Source organism: Anser brachyrhynchus (assembly GCF_964034855.1).
Source record: "Anser brachyrhynchus genome assembly, chromosome: 19".
Lineage (NCBI taxonomy): Eukaryota > Metazoa > Chordata > Aves > Anseriformes > Anatidae > Anser > Anser brachyrhynchus.
The window spans coordinates 12366403-12381273 of NC_137712.1; the positions used below are offsets into that span (position 1 = coordinate 12366403).

Consider the following 14871-nt stretch of genomic DNA (forward strand, 5'->3'; position numbering starts at 1 on the left):
GAAGTCCCTGCAGCAGGGCAGTACCAGAGACCATCAGTGTCTTGCTGTGTCAGGAGGGGTATTAGCACTACACCATGCACAGGGACCCTTGTGTGCGGTGGCATTTATTATCTCTGTCCCAAGGTAGGGAGCTCCTGGGTTGGTGAGGGAGAGCTCAGCACCAGGAGAGCCTGTGTCCAGCTGCATATGTGCCTGCTTTTTGTCTCTGTTCACAGTATGTGAATGGGGGTTGCCTGGAGGAGCTCCTGGCCAGCAAAGACATCACTTTGACATGGAAGGAGAAAGTGGACTTAGCTTCTGACATTACCAGAGGCATGATCTACCTGCACTGCAAGAACATCTACCATCGAGATCTCAACTCCAAGGTACACAGCTGGAAAGGGGATGTCACCCCTGAAGGGCAACTATGTTAGGGGACCCTACAGAGGCACTTAGGGCTGTAACCTGGAGACCTCAGGCTTCTTCTTGGTCCTCTGCTCCATGCTAATCCCTTTGCAGGCAAGGAAGTTTTATTAATAAAACCTGTAATTACATTACATTCATCGCTTGTCAAGCAGAAGACTCAGCTTTTTAAGGAAAAAATCAAATATTGATGAAGGTCGGCAGCATGGAAGCCATTCAAGCATTACAGTCTTGAAAGGCATCAGTACAGGAACCAAACTTGCCTTTGTAGTCTCAGGCTGTTTGGTTGGCTCAGTTCCTAACTGGGAAATCACAAACTACATGGGAGGACAAGGCACGAGTCTGTTTCATTCTGATGATGGATTTCGTGGCACGTGTGCTCTGAAGTCAGTTGAGATGCAATTTCCTGTTTGGTGATAACTGATGAGTTTGGGATATGCTTGTGGAAAGTTAGTGAGTGTTGCAGGTTCCTGCCTGTCCTTTCTGTCTCACTATGGAGGTTCAGCCCTGGAAAAAAGTTAATACTTCCCAGGAGAGACCTGGGAAATCTGCTGTGATGATGGCTGAAGATACAGGAGAGAAGTGTATATTATGTTTACTTGATTTCTAGTTGTCCGTGAGAACCATCTGGAGAAGATATTCATAGTTTCTGCTAGCTCTTTGGGAGCAGATGCCAAGAGGAAATCCTGGGGAACTGAACAGGTTGAAACCACTGGGGTTTCTGAGAATCTGTAAGATAATTTTGTAGAAATTCCTCCAGAAAACACTGTTAGGGACGTACAACCCTGGGCAGCGAGAAGGGCTGTGACTGATCTGCCTGCCTTTGACTGAACAGTGAACAAGGCTGATGTGCACATTTCTAGGTCTCTTTCAGATGAAAGGATGTGGATCGTTGTGTTCATATCAGGTAACTTTGCAGATCTCCGTTCAGGTTAGTTAGGATGGAGTGCCAGCACTGAGTCTGGGAAGGCTGTATCAGGAGGTAGGCTGAGGCACAGTGGTGATGAGCAAGCAGGGCTGCATGGTGAGGGCTCCTGACAGTTCTGGGCATGGGATGGATGGTGAACCAAAAGCCTCCAATGGACACAGGCTAGGGAACTGCTACTTCAAAGGACTTTTTCTGGCTTCAGATGTGGTCAATGTGTGCTGCCAGGATGCAGGCCTCTGGTGAGAGGAGAGCCAGTAATGGCAGGGGCTGAGGGCCAGTGAGGTGCTGCACAGTGAAGTGTGCAGGCTTTTCCTTGTTGGGCATCTCATGTTTTACCCCCCATGGCCTCCTTTCAGAACTGCCTCATTCGAGTGACGCCACGGGGCCGTGAGGCACTGGTGACTGACTTTGGGCTGGCCAGAGAGGTGGTGGAGCTGCCTGTGAAGGATGTGGAGAGGAAGCTTTCTCTGGTGGGCTCTGCTTTCTGGATGGCTCCTGAGATGCTGCGGGGAGAGCCCTATGACCGGAAGGTATGGCAGTGCTTACCAGCTCCTTGTTCATCATCAGAGGTCCTGAGCAAGAATGAGGGATGTCTGCTGGTGACATGTTCCAACAGCAGAAAAGCCTTTCCCTCCCTCCCTCCCTAGGAAACGTAGCTCTGCTATCTGGACCTTTGTTCAACAATGTTCTGCATAGCAACTTAGATATTGCATGTGTGGCCTTGTTAAGTTAAACTCTTAGGGAAATGGATTACTGCTGTTGACGAACACACTGAAGCCTCTCTGAAGAATATGCTGGAAGAGTTACAGCCTAAGCTGTTGTGGGATCTATGGGGGGTGCCAGAGCTACGGTAGAAGCACCAACTACGTTGAAGTGTGGCATGGGTCCATGTTTCCCAAAGATAAGGCTCAGCCCCAAGTGAGGCTATGGTGTTTCTGGGTGGGTTCAGAAGCATAAGTTCACCTGAGAACAACTGATTTGCTGCCTCCATCTTCAACACACCTTTGATGGGCTCTTGGCTAACTAATGGAAGAACCCAGTCATCGGTACTTCCCATTTGCATGCTTTGCTTCTTCTACGTATGCTTGGTCCTACCTCTCCTCATCTTGCAGGTAGATGTGTTTTCCTTTGGCATTGTCCTTTGTGAAATCCTGGGCAGGATACCAGCTGATCCTGAAGTGCTTCCCAGGACTCAGGTAATGATTTTTGCAGCCAAATTTAACAGTGTTTTCTCCATGATACCAGATTGTGGTTTCTCTCTGGGCCATGCAGACCTGACACACAGGCATATGTGCACGCTCAGATTTCTCTCCAGAGTGTTTTTCTTGAGAAAATCTGGTGACAAAATGTTCAGTGTGTAAGTGGAATCATCTGTAGTTTGAAAACTTTTGTTAAATCAACAATATGAGATACAACAGTTTTGTTTAGAGATCTTAATTCCAATAATTCATTTGGCTTTGACATTTCAGCTTCTGTATTGAAGTGGCAGGTCAAACACAACTTCATTGTGAATTTCTATTTTCAGATACATTAGGGTTAATATACAGTTCATGTAAAAACAGTGGGCTTCTCTAGAAACATGGCCTTTTTTCAGTATTTGCAACAATTCCTTTCCACAAAGTGAGAAGGGAAGGTTTTTGCAGAATGAGGGTGAAAAATCCATCAGGAAATAGCAAATTGCTGCTTTCCAAGCAGTCTTCAGGAAAAAAGCAATGAACCTGTAATGACCAGAGATTATTAGATGTTTCTGCAAGACTGAACAGTAACTAAAACTGCATCTCCATTTGTAAGATGGAAGAGAATTATGTATCAGGGACTCTGATGTCTGAAAGGACTAAGCTGTAGCTATGGAAACAGCTGGCTGGATCCCCTCAATCGGTTGTCATTGGAACACCAAATAATCTACAGTTTCTGTCCTTGGCAACCACTGCTCAGCACCTCACCCAGTGCTGGTTGCTCTACATGCTGTTTTCTACCTTTGTGGTTCTTGTTGCCTTACTCTGAGCTTTTCCAGGAGGACACATTGCACTTCAGGGAGAGCACAGAGCAAGCAGAAGGATGTTGCAACGTTCTCCTAGTTCAACGTCTCTTTTACCATCTGTGTCCTCCTGGCAGAGCTGGTACCTTTGCATAGCCATAGTTAAAATAGCTGTGATGGAAACCATGAACATTTTAATCTTTAATTAATCAGCTTTAATCCATGAACATTTTTTGCTTTAACAACTTGAGAAGGGTGAAGAGCCTTTAAAGGACTTCATAGCTCAAGCGTTGATTACTTTTTCCTTGCTTCTTACTGTAAAACCCTTTTATCCTGGTGGTTTTGAGGTGGAAGGAGGATGGCATTTGCAGCTAAGAAAAGCATAAAACCCAGACAAGGCCCATCTCAATAAGCAAAGGATATATAGGACACATCTTGAGTAAGAGAGGGGCTTGAGACCTATTTTACCTGTTTTCCTGGGGAGGCTGCATAACTGACTGCATGTAGTCATGGCCAACTCAACCTCTTCCTGGCTGGTTGTTGACCCATGCTCTACCCCTTCCTCAACAGGATTACGGCTTGGATGTTGCTGCCTTCCAAGGGATGATCAGTGAATGCCCCAGGCAGGTGATGGACCTTGCTGCTAGCTGCTGTCGGGTGAGATTCTTGCTAGACTTTTTTTTCTCTTGGTTTTCTTGGGTTTGTATCACACCTCTGTAAGAGTATGCTCTCAGTGCCAGCACACAGGGCTCTGCCACTTAAGCTCTGAAGTGAAGAAGTCTTCCTGGAGCAGTAGTATGCTTTCATCCATTGCATAGTTTTGCCCTAAGAAACACTTCGGAGAAGTGATCGGTTTGTGTATTACAGCCCAAAACATCACAAGGTCCTGCCTGTTCCCTTGTATATCAACCCCAAAGTGGGAAGCATGTTGGTGACTATGTCTGATCCCCACTTAGCCAGACTGCAGGCAGAGACACCTAGCTGATTCTCTCTGGAAGGCACTGCCTCACCATTACCAGCATTGCAGGTATCATCAGAGCAAATTTCTCCAACCTGTGTTGCTTTGGCATAAAAGGTAAAGGTGAAAGCTGGGGGACCTCCCTGTGCTGCCTCAGGATGCAAAGTAGAAAGAAAGGATTCAAGTTTATCTTTGAAAGGAAGGAGAAAAAAAAAAGGCAATAATCAGGAGAAACTAGGTGATCGTAATGCAACTCAATTTGTTGCTCAAGGCAGCAAATGGAAATAATTCTAGCACGAGTCCCAAGGACACGTGAATGACTCGCCCTGGATCAGAGGAGTAATTCACATGAACAACTTGCTTTGGTTTGTATGTGTTCTGATATTGTATCACAGTTTCCTAATGCAAATTGATTGATAATGTGCGTGTGCCAGAAATGGCTCTTGGGGCTGTTATTTGCTTTTGTGCAATGTGCAGGTTTGGGCAGGTTCTGGTGCGGGTTGGCTTCCCCAGGGCCAGGCACAAGGGCAGCCTCAGGATGGCACAGTGGGGGCCTGGGCTGGAGGTGCCCGAGTGCCCCAGGCTGTGTTCCTTGGCAGCCCTTGCATTTGTGGAAGAAACTGTGGGTTCTCCAAGCAGGGTGTGAGGTATACTCTCTCCTGTAAGAGAAGGAGGGGGGCCTGGACCTCTCTGCCCTTCAAAAGGAAAAGGGACAAACCCTAACTCTGAGGATACGCCAATGGCACTGGGAGGACGGGAGGATCACAGCCCACTGACAATGACCTGTGTCAGGGAGACAAGACAGATTCCAACTATCATGAAAAAGCCCAGGGAATGAGACATCTCCCTCCTGACACCTATCTCCAGTCTTTCCCGTGCACAACCCCTGGCCCTGCACTGTTCAGGTTGGCTTTGGGATGAACAGTTCCCGCACCCTGTTGAAACCTGGCCTGACACACCATGACTTCAGCATCTTGCTGTCTTTGCTTGTGCTGTACTGTGCCTTGGGATCTGTCTTGTGGCTGCTCGTTTGCAGCAGTCTGTGCCTGGATCACTGTGCAGTAATGCCAGAAAGCTCTGCTGGCAGGTGCATAGCCCAGGCCAGTGCTGATGATGGATGAATGTCATTGCTCAGCCATGGGGGACCCAGGAGAGCTGCTGCACAGCACCCACTTTCCTGTCCAGGGTGTCATCTTCAGCCTCTCCCTTCTCGTTCCAGGTGGAAGCGTTTAAGAGGCCATCTTTCTCCGAAATCCTGGATGAGTTGGAGGATGTTGCAGAGAGCCTGGAGCCTAGGAGGGAAAATCAGCTTTTGGGCTGAGCTGTGGGCCTCCTGCAAGGCCTGGTGGAGTATTGCACAAACTGTAAATCAACTGTCTTGGAGGGTCAGGAGTGAAGAAGGAAGGTGGGAAAGGGAACAGCCAAGTGACACACTGGTATTTATTTAATCATAGTCTCAGTCTCTAATTTCTGGGTTGGAAAAAGTGGTTAAAAATGGAGAAGGGATTTATCAAGGGTATATATTTCTTAGGTAGTTTTTTAACAGATGTAATTCAGACTCAAGCAGCTTTTGTTCATTTGCTTGTTAAAAGCACATGATCCTGGAGGGGCAGGTCAGGGACCTGAACTCCCTTGCAGATGCTTTCCAAATACCCAACAGAAATGTAGTTCTCTCCTGCTTCCACGTGTCCCCTGGACTCAGGGTCTTCCCCTTCCATATCCCCTCTGGCCTTGGGGAATCTCCTCTATGGAGGCTGTGGTCCTTGTGGTGTGAAGGAGTAGGGCTTTGACACACTCAGTGAGCCTCAGGGTTGCCTTATATTTCAAAGCCTTACAACACCCATCTGGTAGCCTTGCAAGGACAGGTACGTTCTAAATCTCTGACTAGGTTCCTTGACATTGTACACAGGATGCATCAGTATCAGGCAAAGTTTTGGAGTGCTGGGACTATCCACAGGGTGCTCACCTGCACCGGGCCGAGGCAATGGGTAGGGTGTGCCTCCTCAAGATATGAATTAACCAATTAATATCTCCTATCATAAAAGCTTTGTCAGGCACATGCCACGTCAGAGTTGTCCCAGTATTGTAGCAGTCTGGATTTCTCCCCACTGTCCTCAGTCTGGGTTCAGAGATGGGAGTCTGGGTTCAGGAGTCTGCCTCCCCACCTCTCATCCTGTTGCAAATACATGGTGACAAGCACAGTGCCAACAGCTTGTGAGGCCAAAGCAGGGGAGAGTTGGGTCTGGCATTATGCAGTATCTCACCTATTCCTCTGCCTGGTCGAGCATCCCATTGTCTCTCCAGCGGTTAGACACCCTTGCAGGCCCCAGGGCTCATGCAGCCATGAAAGGATTTTCTTTTGGTACTTTCTTCTGTGTTTTCTTCTGTGGGCTGGAGGAAGGTTGCTAGGTCTGCAGATCCAAACCAGAGCTGGGAAGAATAATGGCAAGAAATGGTCTGGCACTGCAAATTAAGAGAGAGAGTTGAGCAGACAAGTTCATGTCTCCAGATCAGCCGATGGCTGCACCATCATCGTGAAAGACAGGTTCTACTAGGACCAAAATTTTTGTGAGTGTAAATAGGCATATTGCCTGTATAGTGGTGGAGCAGTGGCTCTCTTCTTGTAGACCGTAAGCTCTTGGAGCAAGGATCCTTCATTTGTCCATGAGAAAGTAATTGTATAGTGTATAACCCAATGGAGCTTTCAGCCTTGTGGGAGGAATGATGTGCTCTCACATAGTGGTATAGACCTACATGTGAGTCTCATCTCAAGCTCTTGAAGTAGAATTTGGTGTCACATATGGCCCAACATCTCTGTGTTGTGGTGCTTGTACAAGGGAGTGTCACTAGTGTGCCAGGACAGAGATGTTGTGGAGGAGTGGTGCATTTTCCCTAGGGATTTCCTTATGATCAGGACCTGACATGAAATGCACTGAATGGCACCAGAATCATTGTCTCAGCCACATGTCCAGAGAAATTCTCATTCCCCAGAGCTGCCATCATGCTGTTGACATCTGTGCAGAAGAAACCTCCTGCTCAACAGTAAAACTACTCAGCAAAAATCTTCCTCCCAGCTTCATACTGCTAGCAGCAAGGAGCAAAGCCTTGAGAAGTAGAAGACTGAAAATAAAGGAAGTTTTTCAACTTGGAGGAAGGCAGAGTGGCTACTTTTTGACTTGCACCAGTTTGGGGGCTTTGGACCCCTAAATGAAAAGGGCTGCAAAGGCAGCACAAACTTTATGTATGTACTTGTGCATCTTCAGTGACAGCCAGACAACACCATCATTGCAGCAAAGTGGTGGGACAGAAATCACAGGGTGTGTATTTGGCTACCAAGGGATGGACATAATCACAGAATGGTTGAGGTTGGAAGGGAACTCTGGAGATCATCTAGTCCAACTCCCCTGTCATGCAGGGCCACCTAGCACACTGTACACAGGATCACATAGAGGCAGGTTTGGATTATCTCCAAAGGAGACTCCATAACCTCTCTGGGCAACCTACTCCAGTGTTCTGTCACCCTTACAGTAAAGAAATATTTTCTCCTATTCAGCTGGAGCTTCTTGTGTTTCAGTTTGTGCCTGATGCCTCTTGTCCTGTCGCTGGGCACCACGGTAAAGAGTCTGGCCCCATCCTCTTGACACCCTCCTTTCAGATATTTATAGACATTGATAAGATTCCCTCTCAGTCTTTTCTTCTCCAAGCTAAGCAGGCCCAGTTCTCTCAGCCTGTCCTTGTAGGACAGGTGCTCCAGTCCCCTCGTCATCTTTGTAGCTCTCCGCGGGACTCACTCCAGGAGCTCTATGTCCCTCTTGTACTGGGGAGCCCAGAACTGGGCACAGTACTCCAGGTGAGGCCTCACCAGGGCTGAGTAGAGGGGCAGGATCCCCCCCCTTGACCTGCTGGCAACACTCTTCTGAATGCACTCCAGGATACCGTCGGCCTTCTTGGCCACAAGGGCACATTGCTGGCTCACGGTTAACCTGCTGTCCAGCAGGAATCCCAGGTCCTACCCCTCAGAGCTGCTTTCCAGCAGGTCAGCCCCCAACCTGTACTGGTGCATGGGGTTATTCCTCCCTAGGTGTAGGGCTCAGCATTTGCCTTTGTTGAACTTCATGAGGTTCCACGTTGTCCAGTGCTCCAGCGTGCCCAGGCCCCTCTGAATGGCAGCACAGCCCTCTGGGGTATCAGCCACTCCTCACAGTTTTGTGTCCTTAGCAAACTTGCTGAGGGTGCACTCTGTTGCATCATCCAGGTCATTGATGAAAAAGTTGAACAACACTGGAGCCAGTACTGACCCCTGGGAGACACCTGTAGCTACAGGCCTCCAACTAGACTGTGTTGCTGAGCACAACCCTCTGTGCTTTGCCATCCAGACAGTTCTCATTCCACCTCTGGCCATTCATCTATCCCACACTTGTTGAGCTTGCCTATGAGGAGACAGTGTCGATGCCTTGCTGAAGTCAAGGTAGACAACATCCGCTCTCTCCCCTCATCTACCCAGCCAGCCATCCCATTGTATAAGGCTACCAGATTGGTTAAGCATGATTTCCCCTTGCTGAATCCATGCTGACTACTCCTGATCACCTTCTGCTCCATGTGCGTGGAGATGATCTCTGGGATGATTGATTCCATCACCTTTCCAGGGATGGAGGTGAGGCTGACCAGCTGTTTGTTTCCTGGGTCCTTCTTGCCCTTTTTGAAGACTCAGGTGACATGGGCTTACTTTCAGTCCTCAGGCATCTCTCCTGTTCTCCAAGACCTTTCAAAGATGTTGGGTTAGCAGTAACATCCACCAGCTCCCTCAGCACTCGTGAATGCGTCCTGTCTGGGCCCACAGATTTGTGGGTGTCAGTTTGCCTAAGAGGTCTCTGACCTGCTCCTCTTTGACCAAGGGAAAGTCTTCCTTTCTTCAGACTTCCTCTCTTGTCTCTAGGATCAGAGATGCCTGAGGGCTGGTCTTAGCAGTGAAGACTGAAGTAAAGAAGGCATTCAGTACTTCTGCCTTCTCTGTATCCTTTGTCACCAGAGCACCCACCTCATTAAGCAGCAGTCTCACATTTTCCTTAGTCTTACTTCTGCTATTGATATATATGTTCTTCTTCTTGTTGTCCTTGACACCCTTTACCATATTTAACTCTAGATGGACCTTGGCTTTCCTTATTACATCCCTGCATCCTCTGACAATGTCCCTATATTCTTCCCAAGTGGCCTGTCCCCTTTTCCACGTTCTGTATACTTTCTTCTTCCATTTGAGTCCTTCCAGGAGCTCCTTGCTCATCCAAGCAGCTCTCCTGCCCCCTTTGCTTGCTTTTTTTGTTCATAGGAATACATAGATCCTGAGCTCGGAGGAAGTGATGTTTAAATACTAACCAGCTCCCTTGGACCCCCTTTCCTTCTAGGGCCCTGACCCATGGGATTCCTCCAAGTAGGTCCCTGAAGAGGCCAAAGTTAGCTTTCCTGAAGTCCAGGGCTGCAATCCTACTTCTTGCCCTGCTTCCTTCTCACAGTATCCTGAACTCCACTATCTCATGGTTACGGCAGCCAAGGCTGCCCCCAACCTTCAAATCTCCAACCAGCCCTTCTCTGTTTGTAAGGACAAGATCCAGCAGCACACCTCTCCTGTCCTTGTTGGCTCCTCGACCACCTGTGTCAAAAAGTTATCATCAGTGCTCTGCAGGAACTTCCTGGACTGCATCCTGCAGGAAGGACAGCATCCTGCAGGAGGGACCCTGCACTGGACCAGGGAAGAGAGTGGCTGTGAAGGAGTGGTAGAAACGAAGCACCACATGCGGGTTGACTGCAGCCCTCACTCGTGCCTGCCCCCTGCACTACTCAGGGCAGGGAGGAGGTGGAGTAGGGTCAATGGGGGAAGGTGCCCCCAGCCCCCAGTTTATTTCTTTGTTTCTCACTGCTCCAGCCCATCAACAATAGGTAATAAATTTTATTAATCTCCCTATGCTAAGTCTGTTTTGCCTGTGACGATAATTGTAGAGTGATCTTGCTGTCCATATCTCAACCCTTGAACCCTTTACATTTATCAGGGGCTCTCAGTGGGACTAGCTTTCTGAGAAGTCCTGATTCCCCTGTTTTGAATTTATAACAGCAAACAATCTCTCCTCCTTCTTCCACTCTGGATAATCATTCCCCTCCCCCTCTTCTCCAGTGAATAATATACTCAAGATTGACATCATTTCCCCCCCAGGAATACAGATTAGGCCTTAGAAACTGATCTAACTGCTCTAATCCTATAGGGTCCTCAATTAAAGACTTTATTTCCTTTTTAAAAATTCTAACCTCTCTGCTGGGGGGGGGGGGGGGGGGGGGGCGGAATTCACTTCTGTGCTTGCCTCACTGGTACGTCCCTAAGAGGATACATAGGAGTGTTAGTACTGTTAGTATCAGGGAATGGGAAATTATCAATATATCTTCTACATTGTTCTAATTCTTGCCAGAGCCTAGAGTGCGCTCCTTCTGTAGGGAAGGAAGTGTTAATTGCAGTTCCTGTCTCCCTTCCTGGAGTGGCTGCTGCTGCCGCCGATGCAATTTTAGGATTATAGGGACAGGGTAAATTATCCAAGGGTTCCTATCTACCTGTCCTTTCCTCTGACTCCTCTTTCTCCTGGTCCTACTCCTTTTCAATAAAAACTGACTTATCCCCTGCACCCAGCAAGCAGCATAACTTGACTCCTCCTTGGAAAAAGGAATCTTATTGTTTACATATAAATTTAAAGCCTGAATTTTCACCAGACCCATATTTTGGCCAAAATACGGCTGTTTACTTAATTGGTTCCTTTGTCCAGATTAATACGCAGTATTTAATCATTTTCTTTTTTATAATTTCCTCTAATTTTGGGATTATTTTTCCAATTTCTTATCATTCTTCCTGAAGGACTGTCAGGCACTGCCCCAGGGATATCTCCCTGTCCCCTGGAACACTTATTTCCCATTTTTCTTAGCCCTTGCCAGTGTGCTGCTACAGAAATTTTTCCTCCTGCAGGGCACCACACACTAACGTTCCAGTTCTAGAAAATGGGAGTGTACTGCCAAGCACTTTACCATACACAGGGTACCGTACACTTATGGGTTTAGTAGATTCTCTGGCGTACTGCCAAGCACTTTACCATGCAGGGGGGTATTGTACACCAGATTTTCCCAAGACTCTTCCTTTCTCCCTTTTACCTCTTGCTTCGTCCATCTCTGGCTGCGCCTCTTGTGGAGCTACAGAACCGCAGATTGGGACTCCACACTTGCTTCCTACTAAAGTGTGTCTCAATCACACTTCACACAAGAGTCCTACCTGACTCCCAGGGCAATACTTAGTATTTCTTATCTTGGTCTGTGCACAGAGTTACTGGGTAAATTCTTGAAACCGGAGTGCCTACCTTCATTTCTTCCCTAGTTCTTCACTGATCCTGCCTTCTTAACCAGTCTCGGTTCCTTTGTCAGCTCTCTGCAGAACCACTGTCACCAATGCACATGACCACTGAAATCAGCAGGGCATGCCTTCCTGCTGTGGTGGTAACGGGTGTCCCCAGAACGCAACTGGATCCTGGATGAGCCCTCAGTTTGTGAGAAACAATCTGCAGCCAATAACACGGGCTCAGGCGAGGATTTCAGTGAAGTAACAATTCTATTTGTGATTGCAATGGTGGGCATCCTGCAAGCAGGAGCGTATCATAACCTTATATCCCCTATTACCAGATGCTTGAGTCCTTCCCTGTTTCCTCATTGGCTGAGTACTACAGGTTCACAACCTACTTGGCGCTTGTTGCTATACCATATATGTAAAATTTTATTTGACCGACCTTTAATTTCTCCTTTTCCCCTTTATTTCTTCTTCTCTCGTAACTGGAGGGGCCCATGATTATTATTATTATTATTTTTTTCTGATTCTGCAACTGCTTGTCTTGTTTTTCTTAGCCATCCTGCTTATTTTGGTACAATGGGACCTTCCACTGTCCCCTTCTCTGCTTAACATACCCCCACTGTTATGCCATTGTTATGCCTGTACAATCACTTTTGAATGTGCAAGGTTAGTGGATTTTTCCACTGCAAAAACACAACTTCAATTCTTACAAGCTGTGAAATCTTTGGGCACTTGCACATGGCAAAACTGCTGTGTTCTTCCTTGGAAAAAGCTGCTGTGGAGCCCTTGGAGGCTGGCAGTAATCCCATGGGTGGCTTGGCCTGCTGGGTCTTTCTATGTCCCAGACAAAGCATGAGGGTATCACTGGAAGCAGCCCTGATCTGGCTGGGGGGCTGCTTTTCCTTTCATAGAATCATAGAATGGCCTGGGTTGGAAGGGACCTCAAAGATCATCTAGTTCCAAGCCCCCTGCCGTAGGCAGGGATGCCATCCACTACATCAGGTTGCTCAGAGCCTCATGTAACCTGGTCTCGAACACCTCCAGGGATGGGGCATCCACAACTTCTCTTGGCAACCTGTTCCAGTGCCTCACCACCCTCTGAGTGAAAAATTTCCTTCTTAACCTCTAATCCAAATCTCCCCTCTTTTTGTTTAAAACCATTCCACCTTGTCCTATCATTATCCGCCCGAGTAAAGAGTCCTTCTCCATCCTTTTTATAAGACCCCTTTAAGTACTGAAAATCTGCCATGAGGTCTCCCCGGAGCCTTCTCTTCTGTGGGCTGAACAGCCCCAGCTCTCTCAGCCTTTCTTCATAGGAGAGATGCTCCAGCCCCTTGATCATCTTTGTGGCCCTCCTCTGGACCCACTCTAACATCTCCATATCCTTCTTGTGCTGGGGGCTACACACCTGAACACAGTACTCCAAGTGGGGCCTCACAAGTGTAGAGTAGAGGGGCACAGTCACCTCCCTTGACCTGCTGGCCTCTCCTCTCTTGATGCAGCCCAGGATGCAGTTGGCCTTCTGGGTTGTAAGTGTAGGAGAAGAGGAGGGTTTTGAAACAAAAGATGCAAGCCTGATTCATAAGCTTTTCAGGACATGGAAGAAAAGCTCAGATGAGCAGTAGCCAGTATCAGTCACTGATCAACGGGGGCCATTCTGCTTTTCTTCTGGGGAGAACCTTGTCAAGAAGATGTCAAACAAGAGGGACTAGATGGTATCCTGACAGTTTGGGGAGCATATTCCTTTAGGGCATGTCCTTTAGGATGTCTCAAGTCTCTTCTCTGCTTTTTCCCTCACTGGTCAGGTGTAAGAGCTGATGGAGGACTGATAACCTTTCCATGAGTCAAGATGGGAGCTCTGGGCTGGTAGTTGTGGCAGTTAGCAGAGATGGATCTTGGAGACCCTGTAGGGGTAGATGTCATTCCTCTGTTTCCAGTTATAGCAGTGGTGTACTCACTCCAGGTCCATTTCTTTTTCCTAACAATATCTTCCTCCCCCCCCAGCTCCATGCACCAGCACATTTGCTAGGCATCTTCTTTAGGGTCACTTGCATCCCAGACTGCATCATTGCCAGTAGTCCCAACTAGCTACAAAGGGAGTCCAAGTGGACTAGCGTGTCTGGGGACATGGCACATGTCTCTCCAGGGAGACATATCATGAATCCTAGTGCTTCAGTTCTTCCTGGCTGATGTCTGTGACCCACTCCCACATGGCGACTCCCACTCCCCACATGCCTGTATCAACAGAGAGCATTTTCCTGCCTTGCAGAGGTTGTGGCTCATGCTGGAGGGGATGCAGTGCTAGCCTACTGCATTAGCTTAGGGGATGCAGGAGAATCTCACTCTCCAGACAGGTACCAACTACCTCACCCAACACTGGTGATGGCTTGTCACATGCCCCCCCCCCCCCCCCCCCCCCCAAATAAATACCTGAGTATTTCCTCTATGGAAATATTCACTTCACCAAGTGAAGGTGTAGGAAAACCAACCAGATGGACTTGGGTAGACTGTTCGTGGTGTGCTCTTAAACCTACTAACCTGTGTGTCCTTCAGAGCTGAAATTTAAATATTGAAGGTTTCTGTGTAATAAGAGGAAAACGTATTGGGGGACCAGAGAATGGGGATTCAGCACTTTTAGCTAGGTTAAAATAGCGGGTGTCGGCATCAGTTCATGTCTCCACAAAGGAGCTTGTGGTTCTCAGTGTTGTCTGTGGCAGTGCTATGGGCTTCTCTGAGAGACTGCTCCTGGACAGCAACATTGGTGGCTGATCTGGTCAGACAGAACTGGATGCTGTAGGATGTTGGTCCTGCTCCTGATGAGGGCACATATATCACTGGGAATAAGAGAAAAACATAACTGAGCCTCTGGAGATAGGGAAGTGACTATGGGAAATTCAGTGCGTTCTCTGCTCAGACATGCACTTTGTCATGTACCTAAAAAAGAGGAGTGAGCAGGGAGAGGACCTAATGTACAGGGATGTGCAAAACCTCAGATTTATTTCTCAGCATGTCACCCATGTGCTGGGTGAGCGGCCTCTTCACTTTTCCCACACTCACAAGGTTTGGACTCAATGTTTTAAGGCTTACCAATGTTGTAAGTATTACCTTGCTACACATTTGTGCACTAAGTAGCACAACAAACCTGTAACCTTTAGGAACATAACACAAATAAATACTCTGGTTCCACCGACTGATTTGTCCCTGCAGTGCAAATTTAGCACTAGGGTCCCCTTTCA

The 14871-nt window shown here is 47.8% G+C and overlaps 1 protein-coding gene across 14 annotated transcripts in view; it reads left to right on the forward strand.

Annotated features, from left to right (window-relative positions):
• The window catches only part of LOC308180458 (dual specificity testis-specific protein kinase 2-like), a 105136-nt gene that overhangs the window by 35599 nt on the left and 54666 nt on the right, over positions 1-14871 (forward strand). For 6 of the 14 annotated variants that reach the window (XR_013940957.1, XR_013940958.1, XR_013940959.1 and 3 more), the window contains exons 5-9: positions 216-365; positions 1687-1860; positions 2443-2526; positions 3879-3965; positions 5486-5702. Coding sequence is in view for 6 of the 14 variants with exons in the window: in XM_080562191.1 (XP_080418317.1) it covers positions 216-365; positions 1687-1860; positions 2443-2526; positions 3879-3965; positions 5486-5587 (597 nt within the window). In the remaining 8 variants the exon portion in view is untranslated. Of the gene's footprint in view, positions 1-215; positions 366-1686; positions 1861-2442; positions 2527-3878; positions 3966-5485; positions 6262-9668; positions 14826-14871 lie in introns of those variants that run through there. The other 8 variants (XM_080562186.1, XM_080562190.1, XM_080562187.1 and 5 more) reach the window with 4 other exon arrangements.